The sequence below is a fragment of the Condylura cristata genome, unplaced genomic scaffold (genome assembly GCF_000260355.1).
Source record: "Condylura cristata isolate star-nosed mole 26May11 unplaced genomic scaffold, ConCri1.0 scaffold00004, whole genome shotgun sequence".
NCBI classification, from domain to species: domain Eukaryota; kingdom Metazoa; phylum Chordata; class Mammalia; order Eulipotyphla; family Talpidae; genus Condylura; species Condylura cristata.
This window is the reverse complement of record NW_004567105.1, coordinates 55,302,325-55,322,677: the sequence shown is the minus strand read 5'-3', so window position 1 is coordinate 55,322,677 and position 20,353 is coordinate 55,302,325. Positions and strand designations below refer to the sequence as shown.

The window sequence follows — 20,353 nt, the reverse complement described above, 5'->3', positions numbered from 1 at the left end:
ACTTCGAGTTGATTTTTGTGACTGGAGTGAGGCAGTGATCTAGTTTCATTTTTTTGCATGTAGCTTCCCAGTTTTCCAAGCACCACTTGCTGAACGGAATTGTTAATTTTTTAAATAATATAATAGTTTATTTTTACACCATTTTGTGCCTTTTTCCATTTAGTTGTAATCCCTGTGGACTTCCCTAATTTTTTGATGTGGATATTCTGAAAAATCTTTTGAAGATACATAGTGAATATTTATGAATGAAATTTATGAGGAATTGGGTTTGTATCAAAATAAAACTGGAGGGAAGAGGTGGGAACAAGGATGTGAAATGGGACAGGTCTTGAGGTGATAGCTGTCAAACAAGGCGATAGGTAGTTGTCTGTGTAGGTTTGGAATTCTCTGTGATAAACTTTTTAAGAAAAGCAATACTATTCTTCACCAACTTATAATGCAGCTGTGTCCTGATAAACTCATTATAAGTTAAAAATATGGTTAAGATGAAAATGCATTTAACATATTTGAGCTACCTAACTTAATATAACCTTACCTTAAACTTGCTCAGCAGGCAAAATTATTTTATCCAAAGCTTATTTTATAATAAAGTCAAATATCTCATGTCTACATTGAATACTATGACTGCAAAATGCAAAAACAGGATCCCTCACTACAAATTCAAAGTACAATGCCTACTGAATGCCAAACACTGTTGTGTCATCATAGAGTTAAAAATCTGTCAATCAAGCCACTGTAAGTGGTGGAGTGTCTGATTAAACTTCTACTTCTGGGAATGTAAAGTCAAAACACTTTTCCTAATTCTTTCTGCTGAGTACAGCTGAAACCCCTAGACAACCATAGGGTGACTGAAAAATAAGGAATATCAGCCAGGGACCTCAGGACCCAAGGGCTGAGACAGTAGAGAGGTGTTTGATGGATATTTGCTCCTGGTATCCCAGACTTGGTGCTGAAGAAAATGACAACCTGGAAATACCAGTGGCTATATGGACACAAAGTCCCAATCAGAGCCAGATCCTTGTCCAAAAGGCCAGGGAAGGGCAGCCTAGCAAGGCAGGACTTTTCTATTCCAGCCAAATGCCACAGGGGGAAAAAAAAAAACCAAAAAACTTGACCTCACCCCCATGAATTCCAGTAAAGACCACATGGGGAATCTAATCTTTCGCAACAAATAAGAAGCTCCCACCACCAAGAAAACCACACAAATAAGCACAAGTAGGCCCTAGGCCCTCTCTGGTGGCGCAGCGGGTTAAAGTGCAGCACTAAGAAGCTAAAGCCACTTCCACATGAGTTCGAGTCCCACCTGCCCCGGAGGTGACCACATGGCATGGCAGACCTCTCCTGACCCACCTGCTGCTCCCCTCAGCCGTGTACTTCGTCGATCTGCCTGTTCTGCTCCCCACTCTGTCTCTGGTGAAGCCTCTTGCCGCCCCTGAGCCTCTGGCCTGTAGCCTAGTTCTGTATGCACAAACAAATAAATCTTAAAAAAAAAAAAAAAATAAAAGCACAAGTAAGCCTTGACAAAGGTACAAGAATATGTCAGTGGAGGAAAGGAGGCTGTTCAACACATAGTCCACCCTCACCCCGCCAAATTCTCACTCTTTATGAAAAATTAAGTAAAGATTGATCACAGGCATGTATAACATCTAACTCTAAAATTTTCAGAAAGGAAACAGAGGAGACTCTTTGGGATCTAGTAGTACTAGGTAAAGGAATTCTTATAATTGACATCAAAACCATGATCCATAAAAGGAGAGGATGAGAAGTCAGATTTCATGAAAGAAGATATACAAATGGTAATGAGACACATGGGAAAAAAATTCCATATCATTGACTGTTAGAGAAATGCAAATTGAAAAAACCACTATACTTATTTGGGAATGGCTAAAATTAAAAGTCATGGTGACACCAACTGCTGGCAAGGATGCAAAGAAACTGGACCAGAATCACTCTGACATTGCTGGTGGGTATGTACAATAGTATAGTCACTCCAGAAAACGGTTTGGCAGTTTCTTAAAAGGAATTCAACATGCAACTATCAGAGTACCTGGCAACTGCACCCAGGTGTTTATCCTACTCTAACCTGTGCATGAATATTTATAGCAGCTTTATCAGTAATAAATAACTGGAAACAAGCCAGGTGTCCCTTGGTAGGTGAATGGTATTCTAACCTAACCTGTGCATGAATGTTTATGCTTTATCGGTAATAGATAACTGGAAACAAGCCAGGTGTCCTTTGATGACTGAATGGTTAAACAAACTAGTGCATTCATATCATGGAATATTACTCAGTAATAAAAAAGAACTATCAATATAGACAGCAACCCGGATGAATCTATATAGAAAATTACATTTATTGGAAAAACCCAAGTCCAAAAGGTTATATAATGAGTGATCCTATTTATCTTACATTCTGGAGATGGTAAAATTATAGAGATGAACAGAATATTCGTTATCAGGGATAAGGAGAAGGTAGAAATAGAGGGGAAATAAGGATGACTACAGAGGGACACTCTGAGGACCCCATGGGGGTGGAAATGTACTAAAGTTATATATGGTGTAACTATGTGGAGAACTGGATAAAAAGCTATTACTATACTTTTATGAATCTATCTCTAAACTCTGCTCAGTCATCTCAGAATACTAAAAAAATAATAACTGCATAAATTCTGTAGTCATTTTTAAATAATACCAAATGTCCTTTAGTGAAAAATGAGCCATCCTCCCTCACCTCATTCCTCTTTCCTCATGTCACCTCCCACAGCAAGCCCCAGTGCTAGCCTCCACATGGTTTTTTTTTGTTTGCACTTCTGATTGAATTTCTCTGAATAGTTCATAATTATATGTTGCTTAAATAATAAAGACAAAATCCCACCTATTGGATCAGCTGTTTGTTGTCATGGCTGTTTGTGCCTGTGTCCTATATGGTAGCTGCAGGGCTGGGTCCCACTCTAAGTTCCTCAAAAGAGACATTGGTGGGTGGCAGCCTATCTAGGGATCTAGTCTCACAAATAATGCTTGTGTGAACCATGACAGGAATTGAGCCCACTGGAAACATGGTGAAGCAGCCAGCCAAGTTCACCGTGGACACCATCAGTGCTGGGCAAGGAGACGTGATGGTGTTTGTGGAAGACCCTGAAGGGAACAAAGAGGAGGTATGTTGAAGAAAGCTGCCACCCTTGCCAGCATCTCATGGTGTTTGGGGGCTTGTTACAAAGCCAGAGACTATAGATCCAATTTCCTCATGAACGCTCACAACTAAAACCTTTTTAACGAAAAAGATCCCGAGTACTACAGTAGTTAAAGTGAAGGGCTGTGCCTTGAAACATACATTGATACCCAAGGCCATAATGTTTAATAAAAGAAAGCATGATGGAATTTAGCAAAGGCCTGTGGGGTGAGGTTTTTGAGAGAAAGGGCCAGAATAAGAAGTGATTCTTGCCATGTTCTTTCCCCACACTGACCGTGTTTTGGTTCTTGTCTTAGGGTCTTTGCAAATGCTGTTCACTTATATTTTATTCCTAGTGCTTATCACCATCTGAACACTAAGTTTGCTGGCATATTGTTTATTTCCTCCAAGGGGCAGGGGTTGTTCTTGGCTTGCTGTTTGTTTTGTTTTTGGTACCTGCTGCTGTACCTGGCATTTCTTAAACATTCAGAAACCACTGAAGCCAATAAAGGTGTAAGTTGCTTCATATTCTCTCTTGCCTAGAGAGTTCTAGCCCTAAGACAGTGGAGACTTGGTTATACCTTGATGTTAGGTGATTTTGGGTCTGTGACTTGAGGTTGTGTCTCTCCTGGAAGGAGTATGGGACAGGAAATAGCCAGCACCTCCAGGGTTCCTGGCCCACCTGGCTGCTTGCTGCAGGACTTTGGTTGACATGGCACTGTTTTTACTTACTTACACCCAGCACCTTTTATAACTGTCACTCATCTTTTGTCCTAGGCACAAGTGACCCCTGACAGTGACAAGAACAAGACGTACTCTGTGGAATATTTGCCTAAGGTCACTGGGCTGCACAAAGTAAGATGAGGCTTCCTGGATTGCTTTTCTGGACTTGTGTGGAACAAGGATGTCTTAGGAGGAAGACTTATTTTCTTAACTTTTCATTTTCTTTTCTGATGATGATGAAAGTATTCATACTTATCAAAGAAAATGTGAAGTTTCTGCAAATCTATCTTGAGATATTGGCTAATATAACCAAGTTGATTGGTCAGTTGGTTGAATTGACTAAGTTCTTAGCAGTGTCATAGATATTTCTAACTCCACTGAGGTAATGAATGGTTATAGCTAAGGCCTATAATATAGATGCTAAACAATGCATTTTTGTCTTTAATTCTTTTCCTAAGTTTTCACCATTGGGGTACTGTTGAGGGTCTGTCAGTTTTAATGCCTGAGTACGGAGAAGGCTAGTTGACCGTAGTGGAGGCCAGTGGCCCAATCATGAACATGGAGAAATATGTAGGTTCCAGCCTAAAGCTCCTTTTATCAGTAGTATTTACATTCAGTTGGAGTTGCCGTTCCAGTGGCAAATAGGTCCATGGGTCAGGGGGTCTTGTGGGAGAGTGGCAGTTTCCAGGAATGTCCCCTTCATTTGGGGGTAGGGGGCCTTTAATAGCACATACATCTCTGTGCAGTGTGTCACGATTTTAAGATTAGACTACACTCACCATCTCGGGCTTTCGTGAATTCACTTGGAACTGTAGCCTTAATTTCTCTTATACCCATATGAACATCATGAATTTGAGGGGAAATAAATCTGAAGAGAACATTCATAATGCAATTAATTTATTCAGTTCATATGAAATCCAACCAATATCTCTTAAAATTTGAAATTTAAGAACTCTCACTCAAGTTTTAGGTAAAAATCTGTGCTGCGTCTCACATCCATGTACCTGAGATTGATCCTGGTTTCTTGAAAATGGATTTGCAAGCCAGGAACTGTGCATTACATTCTGGACAACAGTGACCTCCTTTCTGCAGCTCCCCGAAAAGGTCCAATGTCTAGAGATTCAAGTGTAGTATTTGTCCTGTTTTACCAAGAGGTTAAACACATCTGATTTTCATGATATTCCAGACCCAATAGCATGACTGCTGGAGCAAGGTTGGAGTCCCATTCAGGCTACTTAAGCAGTGACTTCCAGACACTTTTGCGTTGATAATAGAGGAGATGGAAAAGATTACCAATTATGTAGTTTGATATGGTAATCTTGCTGGGCAAGAGGTGATTATCTCTCACATTTGTCATTTGCAGGTCACAGTCCTCTTTGCAGGACAGCATATCTCCAAGAGTCCATTTGAGGTGAACGTTGACAAGGCCCAGGGTGATGCCAGTAAAGTCACTGCAAAAGGCCCAGGCGTGGAGGTTGCAGGAAACATCGCCAATAAGCCCACCTACTTTGACATCTACACAGCAGGTGCGGTGCCTCCCCTCTCTGGCCAGGCCTTCTTCCAAAGCTTGAGATAAGAACCCCAAAAGATTGGGATGCCTGACCTTGGGTTTTGTAAATCAAGCCTCCAGAAACAAAAAGGTGTTTTCACATTTGTTGGTTATATTTTTAGATTTTTAAGAAACAGCTTTTCTTCTCTAAATCCTCTAACTCAGGCTTGGCTTTAATTATTAATAATAATCAATCAATTTCTGTGTTCTTTCCTGACTTAATTTAAAATGTTCCAAAGAAACTAAGTTTTAAGAGTCATCTACTTGGAAACTAGACTTTGAGTGGTGATTATAATGTAATATGTACAGATGTTTGAATATATTGCTATACACCTGAAACCTATATAATGTTATAGACCAGTGTTACGGTAATAAAATTTTTTAATAAAAACAATCATCTACTAGACAGAACCCTATCTAGGTCCTGTAAGAGAGAGAGAGAGAAAAAAGACATTATTCTTGAATTAAGCAACTTTGTTATGTAGAAAATTTAGAATTGGTGAAAAAAGAGAGTTCCACCGTTAATTCCCAGTCCCACCTCTCACCCCACCACCCACCGCCCCCCAACACACCACCACCACCACAGGCCTCCCTGTCTCCTGCAGTGTGAATTTTGTATCTGCCTTTGTACTCCCCAACAGTGAGCTTTCTGAGAGGGTGACTTGAGCTCCTGGGATGTTTGCTTTCTCATAGGTGCTGGTGTGGGTGATATTATTGTTGAGGTGGAAGATCCCCAGGGGAAGAACACTGTGGAATTGCTCGTGGAAGACAAAGGAAACCAGATGTATCGATGTGTGTACAAGCCAGTGCAGCCTGGTCCCCACGTGGTCAAGGTGTCTTTTGCTGGGGACACCATTCCTAAGAGTCCCTTCGTTGTGCAGGTCGGGGAAGGTGAGTGCTGATTGCTTCCAACATTGGGCCTGACTGTGTGCACCACTGAGCTCTGAGATCAGAGCAGTCAGGATTTCACACTGACCTCACTCCTGTCTTCTTTCTGCCAGGGTCCCTTCTGTGGGAAATGACTTACCATACTCTCAAGACATCAATATTGATATCTTCCTGTGAGCAGTGCAGTGACCTAAGTGCTTTTCTTAGTTAACTTCTTTAATCTTTCCCAAACTCATTCAGAAGCATCATTATCCCACTGACAGGCTAGCATCTGTGGTTGAGGTTAGCATCAGTTGCATTGTTGGTCCCCTGCAGCCTCACTGCTCAGCCTTATTTATTTATTTTTTTAAAGGTTTATTTATGCATCCAAGAACTGGGGTGCAGACCAGAGGTGCAGGGAGTGAGAGGATTCACCAGAAACAGAGTGGGAATCAGAACAGGCAGATCGACTGAAATACACTGCTGAGGGAAGCAGTGGTCAGGTCAGGAGAGGTCTGCCACACCATGTGGGTCACCTCCCTGGCCTGGGATCAAACTCATGCTTCTATGGCTGTGGACAGCTTCATAGTGCTGTGCTTTTACCCCTTGCGCCACCAGGGAGGCTCCCTTACTGCTCAATCTTTATTTAGCCAGACTGCATCTCTATCACAGCAGCCTATGAGTATTATACCTGAGTTACAGATGGAGACACTGAGATATATGGTATCAGTAAGGTTATGCCTTAATAAGAGTGGACCCCAGATCTCCGTGGACCTTATAACCATGCTTTAAACTCCCTCTGCAGCCAGAAGCATGCATTGTTCTCTAGTATTACTCTTTTTCCTCCTGACTTTGTTGCTTTTTTTTTCCCTCCAACTCTACTGCCTTTTCTAACCAATACTTGCCTTCCCCTTCTGTCCTCTGCATCTGCGTCTGCAGACCTGGCTTCCTCTTCTGAATCCTGCCTCTGGGCCAGCCGGGACCACAAAGCTGTTGGCTTCCTAGTTGAGAACACTGGGCCAGAGGCCTCTCGCTTGGTAAGGGCTGGAAGGGTGGGGCTTCTTTGCCAGTTCTTCATGCCGCCTGCAAAGGTTGGCATGAACACAAGAAATTGCAGTGCAGGTGTTACCGCTTGTGCAGTGAAGCCGCAAACCCACTCTCATTTTACATTGAAGCAACTCTTAAGATTTCTCAGGGCAATGGAGAATCTACTGGGTTCTCTCAAATTCTTTAGTTGCATCCAGTATTTATATGAACTGACTAGTTACTCTTTTCATGCCAAGACTACTATTCATGTTCAGACTTTCCATAGGCAAGGGAAGTCCTGCTATCCTATTGTGACTTATTTCTGGTATGACCAAGCTTACTCCTCTTGATCAGGAAAAAGATAAAATACATATTATAAACTCGTTTTTAAAAAAAACGCATTTTGAACAGTTTTACTAATTCGGACTTCCTTTCACTCATGGACTACATTTTTCATTTCTGGCATATCCATCTATCAATTGTTCTGTTTTCTTTTCATCTACTAACCTCCCTCCACTGAAATGATTTACACGAAAGAGAAACTTTATAACATGTTCACAAAAACCAACATCTTTTGACATAAAGTGCGGCCACAGACTTTTGTTTATTCATGAACCACGTGAAGTTGCCTCTTCACACCAAGGTGTGTGTGTGTCTCTTTGGGAAGCAGGTGTTTCCTGAGAACATTGCAGGGAGGAGGAGCCAGAAGAGAAATTACCTTCCTTCTTTGGCACAAAGAATTTTTTTTTCCCTAGAGGATGAGCCACCTCCACCCCTTAGTGTACAGAGAAAGTCAAATAATAATATAATGTCATGCTTGGAAAAGAAAACCACTTAATAAAGAACATGATATTTTACCCATTAATCTCACATTTCTCTGCCTTATGAGAAGGACTCCTATGCTGGCAAAGAATTCCTAAGGCGCAAGGATATCTTTTTTTTTTAAGGTTTTATTTATTTGTGCATATAAGACCTGGGGTACAGGCCAGAAGTGCAGGGACTGAGGTGCAGCCTCTGAGAGGCTTCACCAGAGATAGAGTGGGGAGCAGAACAGGCAGACTGACTAAATATACTGCTGAGGGGAGCAGTGGGCGGGTCAGGAGAGGTCTGCTGCGTCATGTGAATCACCTCCTTGGTCGAGATCAAACTCATGCTGCAGTAGCTGCGGATAACTTCATAGTACTGCTCTTTAACCCCTCAAGCCACCAGGGAGGACCCAAGGATATCTTTTATGACTCTGTTGTCAGATCCCTTAGAACAGTGGTTTTGTGAACCTTTCTTGTGAGGAATATTAGAAGGTACCTTTATCCTCAATTTCTAGACTTACAGCTTCAGTCTTTTTAAGTTAGATCCAGAAGTCAATTTGAGGGTGGTGTTAATTGCTAATAGTTGCATTTACGCGCCCACATCCCAAGGACCTTGTAGCAGCCTTAAAATGTTGTCTACCTTGGCCAATACAGGGTTGACCCGGTCTCCTTATGGACGACCGATCCTCTAGTTCTTCATGCAGAACACAATGATTGGACTTTTTTTTTTTTTTTTAAGATTTATTTATTTGTACATACAGAACTGGGGTACAGGCCAGAGGCTCAGGGGCGGTGAGAGGCTTCACCAGAGACAGAGTGAAGAGCAGAACAGGCAGATTGACGAAGTACACTGCTGAGGGGAGCAGCGGGCGGGTCAGGAGAGGTCTGCTGCGCCATGTGGTCATCTCTGGGGCAGGCAGGGATCAAACTCATGCGGAAGTGGCTTTAGCTTCTCAGTTCGGTGCTTTAACCCGCTGCGCCACCAGAGAGGGCCTGATTGGACTTTTAGAAATATAAGTTGACCCAAAATTTGGAACCCAGTCAGGCATTTTTTCAAGTAGACGTGAAAAGCCCAGTCTTTCCAATTACTGGGCCCTTGAGTGTGGCATGAGGTTTGAACCATGTCCAGCACTTGGTCTTCGTTCCCTCACCACTGAGCGGATAAACCCCGGCATTCAGCCAGTACCAGGAGCACAGCAAATTCACCCTGCACTCTCCTGTTTTCTTTGCCAAAGTAACTTTCCCCCAGTCCTGTGGTGAGTCTGGACAAAGGTATGTTGTATCCTTATTTGCTAGCCTGCTGTGCTCCCTGAAGGAGACCCCTGATCTCAGGCAACTGTTGCATACTCTTTGTGCAAAGCAAACATTTTCTTGGCGGGTGGCTCTTAAGTTACCTTGGCTTGCTCAACTCTGACTGCAGAATAAAAGGTTGAATTGATGTCGAAACTGTGCTTGCAGCCTGCAGTCCAAATGCCTGCCGGGCCAGTGGCCGAGGCCTGCAACCCAAAGGCATTCGCATCCGGGAGACTGCTGACTTCAAAGTTGACACCAAAGCTGCTGGAAGTGGGGAGCTCAGTGTAACCGTGAAGGGTCCTAGTAAGTATTCCTTTGTTTCCCTACATCAAGTGTGATTTCAGATAATTTTGTAGTCTTGGTATAGGGATTTCACCCCATGGTCAGTTCTGCTTCATTATCTCAGAGAAATTGTGTCAAGAGATTTAAGGTTTTCTCAGCTGCATGGGGAAGGGAGCAGTGATTGATTAGTAATGTCTGCACTGGATACAGGCAAGAACAGTGGTGGTTTGACAACCTCACATGATATTAAGGCTTCTGGGGTAGAAGAAGCTGTGATGTAATAGAGTTGGGGAAACTATCTTTGAGATAACAACCTAATATGACCCACTTTTTAATTTGAGGAAACCTAGCCTCATAGAGGAAGGGGCTTACCCACAATCCCGTAACTTGGAAGCATCTGAGCTGGAATTCAAGCACAACCTCTCAAGCTAGTGATTTTTTTTCCCCTACAGGTTATAGTTTATGGACTATGAAATTATGTCAGGTACTTAATTACTATGATCACTGCTTATAGAAGGAGCATAAAATACCCTAAGATTAAGTTTTCTTTGTAGATAAATGCCATTCATGAAGAGGTGGGTTGTGCCCAGTAACTCATTCTTATTCCCTCTTGGGAAAGGGGACGGCAGACTTGGGGAAAGTCTGTCCGGTTCTTCACTTTCCTGCTGGAGCAGATAAGTAACTTGGCACTTGTAGTTGCAAGTGTAGCAACTTTTTGTGGCTTCCCTGCTGTATCTTGTAGAATCTTGAGCCTCCTGCACCAGGATAGCTCTTATTCCCTGTTTTCCCAGAAGACTGGGGCAGGAGTGTTTTGAGCTCTAAGAGAGTTAATATTTGATCTCAGAGCACTGAACTTTGGGGGCAGGCTGTGCCCCAAGGGCAGCCAAGGTTCTAGATTGCCCAGACCTGGAACCAAGCTGCTGTAGGGCTCCCCTCCGTCCTGACTTGTTGCTACAGGAGCCAAGGAGGTGTTTTATTCCCTGACCTTGGATTCTTGCTTGACTAAGTGGCTTTCTAGCCAAACCTCAGGGCTCAACATAAAACAAGTTCCTGCCTGATGGCTCTGTCTGGAGTTTATGGTGGAGCATTTAAGACTTGTAGACAGCATGTAAGACTTTTCTCACTTTAGTTGTACAGCTTTAGTTGAAAAATATATGTCAGAACCCTAACCTGAAACACACCAAATACAAGGGTACATTCCTTCTCCAGTTTTCTAAGAAACAGGTTCTGGCCATTGGGAAATATTGAGATCGACTAGATTTTCTCTTTGTACAAATCCAGGAAGTTCAGAACCTCATAGCCAATAGAGGTTTCTTAAAGCCACTTTTCTGGAAAGTGGCTTTAATTTCCCTGCACTTTGAAATAGATACAGGACTATTTTCAGCTATGGAGTTAGTCTCCCAGATTGTGGGGTTCCCATTACTTTGAGGCAGCCCCACTTAATTTTCCTCTAAGGCTTATGTTTTGTGGCTATTGCTATCTTTCTGGTCTTTCTGATTCTCATTCTGAACTTAGAATTGCATTGGAAAGATGGTGTGTTTCCTTCCCACAGAGGGTCTGGAAGAGCTGGTAAAGCAGAAAGGCTTTCTGGATGGAGTCTATGCATTTGAGTATTACCCCAGCACCCCAGGGAAATATAGTATCGCCATCACGTGGGGGGGACACCACATTCCAAAGAGGTGAGTCTCTGACTGGAGTTGTATCTTCTCTGGAGGCGTGCTTGGCCCAGGGTAGTTGCTTCCCAGGCTGCAGGAAAGAAAGAGATCTGCTTTGTTGAAAACTTTTTTTAAAAAAGAGCAGCACACAGACATTTGGCTTACTCTCAAAAGCAGCAGAAAGTCACTGTGGTTTCGGCTGCCTTGCTTTAAATCAGATGCTGGTGGTTTTAGAGCTGGTGGGAGAAGGGAAGTCAGAAGGAACAGTAATAGAGAGCAAATGGGCTGGATGTCTGTACATCCTTATATAAGCCTCTTTCAATGTGCACCTCTGTTTTGGAATGCCATGGGGTGCGAGGTGGGGTTGTTAAAGTCTGCTATGGTTTACATTAAAATCCTCTACGTGAGTGTGGTCAGGAGCTGAAGGACGTAGTCCACAGCTCTGCCTTGTGGGCGTTGCAATTGTGCTCCCTACATCATGTGTTTTCCAGCTTTCCTGGAGACCATTTTAAACGCTGAATAAATTCAGATTACCTTAAGAATAGCTGGACATTATAGAATTCTGAAAATCTGAGAAAACTTTGTTTTATCCTTCTGCACCAACTTAAAGCCCATTCATTCATGTGGGAGATAAAACCTGCTCACCTGGTTTCCTTGGTCTAGCATAAACAAAGAAAATGTTGCACTTTCTCACCTTCCGGGCTGTACAGTCCAGTGAGCCCAATACAAAAGGTAAATGGCCAAAAGGAAAGCAGGAGGCGGTGACTTAAGTGCCAACCCAGTGGCATCTGAGTGCTCCAGACAGCCACATTATACTATATTGTTGACACAACAATGGCTGTTGGGGGGGAACCTGCATTGGAGGAAGGATTTGGCTAGAGATTGGGACTCAGGTTAAAGGTTCAAGGTAAGTGGAACGAATGTGTGCTAACACTTCATGGATTTAGCCCCTGTTTGCTTTTTCTTTAAGGCTACTTGTGCCTCTTTTCTTCCAGCCCCTTTGAAGTTCAAGTTGGCCCAGAAGCAGGCATGCAGAAAGTCCGTGCATGGGGCCCTGGCCTCCATGGAGGGATTGTTGGGCGGTCTGCAGACTTCGTGGTGGAGTCCATTGGCTCCGAAGTGGGGTCTCTGGGTAAGTTTCAGCAGTTACCCAGACCTTCTGGAGGGCCAAGATTGCAGGGTTCCTGTGTCAGGAATAAAGCTGTATATTGGAGTTTCCTCCAAGTTTCACTGCCCTTAGTCTCGTCTCCTGGCCTCTTGACCACCCAAGGCTGCCTCAAGACCACTGTTACTGCAATTCCCACTTGTCTCCTGCCCTTCAAGTTGCCCCTCCCTCTCTCACCGGATTTCATTCGTTCACCCATTGGACCTGGAGGACAGAGGCCTCCTGTGCTTAAAACAGTGCTTGGAACACAGTCGGCATTTAGAAAATATGGTTGACTGACACGTTGTTTGGATGAATTTTTCTGAACTTTGAAATTTAGAACATGAAAATTCTTTGGGGGCATAACTGAGTATATTTTAAATATGTATTAGATGTATATATGATAACTTTAGATCATTGGTCAGTACTGATCTCTCTATAAAGAACCAGAGAGCAAATACTTTAGTACTGTGGGTAATTAATTCTCTCTGTCACAAATACTGGAATCTGCTGTTGTAGCTTGACAGCAGCCATGGACAATGTGTAGGGCAGCAATGCTACTGTTTTTCCAATAAAACCTTATTTATAAAAATTGGCAGTGGTCAAATTTGGCTCACCACAATTTGAGGTCCTCTATTTTAGATAAAAAAAAATAAAAATGAAGTCATTTAAAATTTTTCCTTCTAGAGAGTATAATAAACATTTTATATATATATATATGTATACATTGTATTTTATAAAATATATCCTCATAGGCTATAGGTCACATTAAATCTTTGCTTATATCCTCCTAGACTTTGTTCGGTGTATAGACATTCATCTGTCACAAAAACTATCTGGAGAACCCTGCATATCTTTCTATCCCAAATTTATAGGTTCTGTCTTGATTTCCGTGGCTCCCATGGAATTCCTTTGCATGACTATCTACCATGCAATGTTAGGCTCTCCAGTTATTTCCAGGGTTTTTCCCTAAAAACAATGCTGATCACATATCTAAGTGTTTACACATGTTCTTGGTTATTTCCTTCAGATAAAAGTAGAACCCAAAAGTGGATTTGCTGGACCAAAGGGTGGGCATTGGTTTAACACTTTTGCCCTATTACCAACAGAAAGGATTGCTGACTGAGCCCTCCTTGTTAAATGGTGTTAAAAGAAAAACCTATCGAGTTGATTTTTTTCAATATCTAGTTAAGATTCAGTAGGCTGAATTTTGTAGGAAAGGGAACATAAAGTTCACTCTTTTTTAAAAAGATGTATTTATTTGTGCATATGGGACTGGGGTACAGGCCAGAAGTGTGTGTGTGTGTATGCGGGGGTGGTGTGAGAGGATTCACCAGAGACAGTGGGGAGAACAGACAGATTGATGAATATACTACTGAAGGGAACTGCGGGCAAGACAGGAGAGGTCTGCCATGCCATGTGGGTGTTCCCTGGCTAGGGATTGAACTTGTGCTGCAGTGGCTGCAGATAGCTTCATAGTACTGTGCTTAACACCTTGCGCCACTGTGGAAGCCTCCTAAAATTCAATCTTCTGACCAATATTTGCCTTTTAGGGGAGACAGAGGGCATGAGTTGATAGTAACATAGAACAGTCCTTTTCACCATGTAACTAAAGAGGCTGTCCCACTCCATCCCCAGGGTTTGCCATTGAAGGCCCCTCCCAGGCGAAGATTGAGTATGATGACCAGAATGATGGGTCATGTGATGTCAAGTACTGGCCCAAGGAGCCAGGCGAGTATGCTGTGCACATCATGTGTGACGACGAAGACATCAAGGACAGTCCTTATATGGCCTTCATTCACCCGGCCTCAGAGGACTGCAACCCGGACCTGGTAAATCAACTTGTCATGTTTCTGTCCTTTCCTCCCTGGCTCCCAATATTCTCCCTGATGTCAGGAGAGTAACCTTAAGCAGTGTTTGAAAGATGGGGAGAGAGCCATTTAGAGTTTAGAGAAATGGGCCTGAGTTGGGATCCTGGTATTTAGTCCTTTTCCTGGGTTGGGCAAATAACTTGCTTCTCTGACTCATACTGTCTTCCTCTATAAAGTGGGAATGGTTGTATTATCTGCTTTATAGAGTTTCTGGAATGATCCAAGGAGGTAACATGCATAAAGATAACTCTTACCACAGAGTGTGACCCACATCGGAAGCTTTATAAGCTGCTGTTTCTGCAATCCAGAGCATCATATTTTAGTCTTGCCACTTTCTGAAGTTATAATTTCAAGGTGCTCCATAGATAAAGGTTGTGGGCTTTTCCTACCTAGTTTCCTTTCTCTCTCTCTCTCTCTCTCTTTTTTTAAGATTTATTTATTTATGCATATAGAACTGGGGCAATGTGAGGATTCACCAGAGACAGAGTGGGGAGCACAACAGGCAGATCAATGAAGTACACTGCTGAGGGGAGCAGCGGGCGGGTCAGGAGAGGTTTGCTGTGCCATATGGGTCACCTCCGAGGTGGGGATCGAACTCATGCTGAAGTGGCTTAAACATCTTAGTGCTGTGCTTTAACTTGCTGTGCCACCAGGGAGGGCCCTAGTTTCCTTTCTCTTAAGTGGTAAGTGTTTCTAAGAGTTTCTTTCAAACCCTTAGTAGCTAATAAGCGTCAAGTCTGAATGAAGCTGGTCACTAGCAAGGCCCCTTCCCCTCTCCACAGTGTACTGCTGTCATTGTCAGTCTGCCAGGTGGCTACTTCTCTGTGGGCAACTGCTGGTCCTTAGCTCTCTGTGGCTGCAAACTTTTGGAGTGTTGTCTGTGGTGAAGGTTGTGTGTTGTCTGTGGTGAAGGTTGTGTGTTGTCTGTGGTGAAGGTTGTGTGTTGTCTGTGGTGAAGGTTGTGAAGGGAGAGCATTGAATTTGGGCATGGCTGGGATCCCTACTTCAGCTACTAGATCCTGTGTCAGCTCAGAGCATTGATCCCAGGCTAGTTTGGGTCCTGGTTTTGAAGAGTTTTCTTTCTTTCTTGTGGTAGATTAATGATACTTGTTTTTATTTTTAAGCTGCTAACTGCTTCAGCATTTTCTTTCCTATAACTATCCTGTGATGTAGATACTATAAGTCCAGGTATGAGTTATTTTTTTCATTCTCCATTTCCTGGTGTTAGCTGGGACATTACACAGAAATAAACTCATAATTGACCCTTTACCCCAGGTCCAGGCATACGGGCCAGGTTTGGAGAAATCGGGTTGCATCGTCAACAACCTGGCCGAGTTCACCGTGGATCCTAAAGATGCTGGAAAGGCTCCCTTAAAAATATTTGCCCAGGTAAGTTTCCAGGGGCTACCTGTGCAGATAGTTGTCAGAGGACAAGATCCTTCCATATGGTGGCAAGTTGTTCGGTCCATCTGATCCTCAGTTTTCTTACCCATGCATGGGAAATAGTACAATTTTTTTTTAAGATTTATTTATGCAGACAGAGCTGGGATACAGGCCAGAGGTGCAGGGGTGGTGAGAGGATTCACCAGAGACAGAGAGGGGAGCAGAACAAGCCATCTGATGAAGTACACTACTGAGGGGAGCATCGGGTGGGTCAGGAGAGGTGCCGTGCCATGTGGATCTCCTCCAGGGCGGGCAGGGATCGAACTCATGCTGAAGTGGCTTTAGCTTCTTAGTGCTGTGCTTTAACCCACTACGCCACCAGGGAGGGCCCTAGTACGAATTTTTATCTCATGGGGTTGTGTGAGGTTTAGTAAGATTTTTTTTTTTTAATTTTTTTTTCCATCTCGATTGTAATCCCCGCGGGTTTCCCATCACCAGATCACCCCTGTGCCACCACCATAGTCCCATGCATTTCCCTCCCCCCCCCGTTTTTGATCCCATTCCCCACTCCGCCCCCACAGAATGTCTCTGGTATATGGTTGTTCATTATTTTTGTTATTTTCTCGCCTGGTCCATTATAGGTTTAGTAAGATTTTAACCAGGAAAGCAGAGTGTATTCCTCATCTTTATAATTTGTATTCTGTGCAAATAAGGCTGGATTATTTCAGGTTTCCTTGTAAATGTTCTTCAGTAAGGCTGAAGCTATGTAGGCCATGATGAGAGTTTGTAAACATATTAAATATGTTTATTTAGTTGGATTGAATTTGGCCGAAAGACTTAAATACTAAAATTGAAATTCAGAAGCATTGAATGGCCATGGCCGTCTGGGCCACTTGCTCTTATTAATTAAAACTAAAGATGTGCATGTAGCCTCTAATCACCTCTGTTATTGACCTGTGAGAGAATGACATACCATATTTGCTCCATGAAGCTGAATGAGTAGTGGCTGAGGCTGAGGTGGCCCTGTTTAATGAAGAAGGTGTGAGGTTTGATTCTGTTCTTAGCTCCTGCTCTTTTACAGGATGGGGAAGGCCAGCCCATTGACATCCAGATGAAGAGCCGGATGGATGGCACGTTTGCCTGCTCGTACACCCCACTTAAGGCCATCAAGCACACTATTGCTGTGGTCTGGGGAGGTGTAAACATCTCACACAGCCCTTACCGGGTAGGTTGTAGGTGGAATCCTGACCATCACATGAAAAAGCCCTGTCCGTGGCCACTCTGGTCCCCATGCCAAGGCAGTAAGTTGTATGAAAGAGCCCATCCGTGGTGGACCTTGAAAGGCGGAGTTGGTCTAACGAGAGTGTGCTCTCAACTGCCCCCGTAGTCTCTTGGTAGCAATTCTAACTAATAATATGTTACTGGGTGCAAGCAGAGGAGAACTCGATTACAGCTTTCTCTCTGTTTTCTCCAGGTCAACATCGGGCAGGGTAGCCATCCCCAGAAGGTCAAAGTGTTTGGGCCAGGGGTGGAGAGAAGTGGACTGAAGGCAAATGAGCCTACTCACTTCACCGTGGACTGTACAGAGGCTGGGGAAGGTGAGCAGGGTCTCAGCCCATCACAGTGGTCGTTGCTTCTTGGGGAAGAAAGTGCTTCTTTCAAGGGCAGTGAATTTTGAACCAGGAAATGGTTCACCCAATAGGTAATTATTAAGCTAATGAGCCTCTGGGTCAGTTCTCTGGTGCTACCTTTGCTAATCCTCTATCCCTTCTGCTAATCCTCTATTCACCATCCCTTTCTCAGGCACCTCACTGGACACTTCCCAGTTGCTTTCTTGGAGTGTTCTCCTGAGCTGCAAGTGATTGCTTGAGACATGCTGCTTCTTGTAAACTGGTGCTAATAAGCAGGTCTGTTGCAGGTGATGTCAGCGTTGGCATTAAATGTGATGCCCGAGTGCTAAGTGAGGATGAGGAAGATGTGGATTTTGACATTATTCACAATGCCAACGACACGTTTACAGTCAAATATGTGCCTCCTGCTTCAGGGCGATACACCATCAAAGTTCTGTTTGCTTCTCAGGTGTGTGTTGGGCCTCTGGTGCTTCTTGCTGCCTGCGTACTTACTTCCTTTTTATTTTTAGTATTATGTTAAAGATTTTATTTAATTATGCATACAAGAATTGGGGTACAGGCCAGAAGTGTGGGGAGGTAAGAGGATTCAGCAGAAGCAGAGCAGGAAGCAGAACAGGCAGTTTGACTGAAATACACTGCTGAGGGGAGCAGCGGGTGAGATGAGAGAGGTCTGCTGTGCCATGTGGGTCATCTCCCTGGCTGGGGATCAAACTCAGGATGCAGTGGCTGCAGATAGCTTCATGGTGCTGTACTTTAAAACCTGTTGTGCCACCAGGGAAGGCCCTTCTTTTTGTTTATTTTTAGTGACAGGAAGGTCACTAAAAAGATCCACTCTGGAGGATTCTTCTCCATAGTTGTGTTCTCTGGTTTCTTAAAACCAAGAAAGGGGGAGGGGCAAGAAAAACCCACAACTAAATTTTTACCATTTTAAAAGTGAGGTGTAGTCTGTTTAGTGATTAAAGGACAGGACTCTGGAAAGACACTGGTTTGCTATCCGATTTCATTGTTTTTGATTGAAACAGTTACCTTCTAGATGTGTTCTACTTTGATCTTTGGAACAATGCCTTTGCCTTTAGCCCTTAAATATTATAGGGAGAGGAGTTTTGCAGTTGCAGATATTTATACTTCTTGTGATAGTGAAGAGAGGGAGCAGTCTCTAAATCAGGGAATGCTAGACTCCTAGAGATGCAAATTAACTTTCTTAAAAATAGGAACCTCAGGAGAAAGTTTTGTGCTGAAGATGTTGCTCTTGATTTGACTTCAAGTTCATCTGTTCTACTTTTATCCAGACAGTCTGCAACATGTTTTCTGAAGAGCTGGAACTGCTTCTGATCAGTTCCTTGCAGTTCCCAGACCTTCATGCTCCATTCTCCCTGGAGAACATGTCCCTCCTCCCATATACTATTGGGTTAATATTAATTCTTGGTCCAATGCTCAGTTTGTTGTTTGTTTTATACCCTGTGTACTCAGCATTAGATGTTAAAGAGTTAGAGTTTCTGAACTGTTTGTGGGAAATCTGCCTTCAGCTATGCTGAAGGGGTCCAAGCCTGTGATTTTAGGGATCGAGGCCTTAATAGGTGACCTGTTGTGGCCCTTGTCTAATTTTAGAGTCTGAAGACTCAACCTGGTATAACAGGTTTGCTCACCACCTGATAGTCAAAATTGTACTGAGCTTTCCCCGCTTTGAGTTGGGCAGAAGGCTAAATTCTGGCAGCATGTCAGGGGCTTTCCTAATGAGATAGTGTCTCTGCTACAGGAAATTCCCGCCAGTCCTTTCAGAGTCAAAGTCGACCCTTCCCACGATGCCAGCAAAGTGAAGGCAGAAGGCCCAGGGCTCAGCAAAGCAGGTAAGATGGCGTGTATGCAAGGTCCTCTGGGGGCCCTCTGAGGTTGGTAGCAGTGTGTGCTTGGGACAGACTCCTGAGGGACATCTCCACCAGAGGCCGGCGTTCTATCAGGGCTCCATTTCGGTAGACAGTGCTCCTGTCTGAGCTGCTGGCCATGGCTGGGAGCCAACCCCTTGGGAGCCTTGGTAGAGCCAGTGCTGTTCAACCTGTCAGACTGGTTGTAAAAATGAAACCACTCTAGCCAGGCCTGCTCCTCAGTCCACTGTCTGTCCTTCCAGGTGTGGAAAATGGGAAACCAACCCACTTCACTGTCTACACCAAAGGGGCCGGAAAAGCCCCACTCAATGTGCAGTTTAGCAGTACCCTCCCCGGGGACCTGGTGAAGGATCTGGATATTATCGATAACTATGACTACTCCCACACTGTTAAATACACACCCACCCAGCAGGTAGGTCCTCCCGCCCTCTGGCCCGCTGCCCCCACCCAGTCACCATTCCCCTCAGTGCTGTGCTGTGTTCCTTTGGATACCAGGGGTATAATCTGTGCTCTGTCAAGGCGCCCTTGGGGATTTTAGCAGAGAAATGTTGAGCTCTTGAAATTTGGGACCTAATATCTACCTAGCACTCTCACAGACGAATATCGCTCTCCCGTTCTTGCCAGCTTTCTTTTAATTTTTGATTAGTTACTCACAAGGAACTGCTACACTTTGTATTTCCTTGCTACCTCTTTTGCTTACTTTTTACAAGGATTTCTGAAGTCTTTTCCGGAATCTTTTCTCAAAGAAGCCTTTCGATCCTCAGGCTTCAAGACCTGCTTAGGACAGAAATTGTCCCTTTTTACAAAATACATGAATACAGACCAGATCTTGCCACGTAGGCTGCTTTGCTCTGATTTTTTTAGGCAATGAGTGCCCCCCAAAATGACTTCTCTGTATGAGTTCATGTTTATTTGTTCAAAATTTTGTTTTGCTTCCTGTCCACACCTCTAGGGTCTGGAGGCTAACATCCTAGCAGAAAAGCCTGGGTTTTTACTACTTAAACATAGTGTTCTAAACAGTAGTGCCAAGCCTCTGAGATTCCTTCTTTCTTGAGGAGAAGAATACCCCTG

The 20,353-nt window shown here is 43.7% G+C and overlaps 1 protein-coding gene across 3 annotated transcripts in view; it reads left to right on the top strand.

Annotated features, from left to right (window-relative positions):
- The window catches only part of FLNB (filamin B, beta), a 131,055-nt gene that overhangs the window by 62,252 nt on the left and 48,450 nt on the right, over positions 1–20,353 (top strand). For 2 of the 3 annotated variants that reach the window (XM_004676033.2, XM_004676032.2), the window contains exons 5-18: positions 3,037–3,155; positions 3,947–4,024; positions 5,256–5,418; positions 6,135–6,332; positions 9,599–9,736; positions 11,268–11,394; positions 12,366–12,502; positions 14,153–14,346; positions 15,661–15,774; positions 16,850–16,993; positions 17,243–17,366; positions 17,687–17,847; positions 19,156–19,246; positions 19,525–19,694. In XM_004676033.2, the coding sequence (XP_004676090.1) occupies positions 3,037–3,155; positions 3,947–4,024; positions 5,256–5,418; positions 6,135–6,332; positions 9,599–9,736; positions 11,268–11,394; positions 12,366–12,502; positions 14,153–14,346; positions 15,661–15,774; positions 16,850–16,993; positions 17,243–17,366; positions 17,687–17,847; positions 19,156–19,246; positions 19,525–19,694 (1,958 nt within the window). Of the gene's footprint in view, positions 1–3,036; positions 3,156–3,946; positions 4,025–5,255; positions 5,419–6,134; positions 6,333–7,317; positions 7,346–9,598; positions 9,737–11,267; positions 11,395–12,365; positions 12,503–14,152; positions 14,347–15,660; positions 15,775–16,849; positions 16,994–17,242; positions 17,367–17,686; positions 17,848–19,155; positions 19,247–19,524; positions 19,695–20,353 lie in introns of those variants that run through there. The other variant, XM_012735278.1, reaches the window with a different exon arrangement.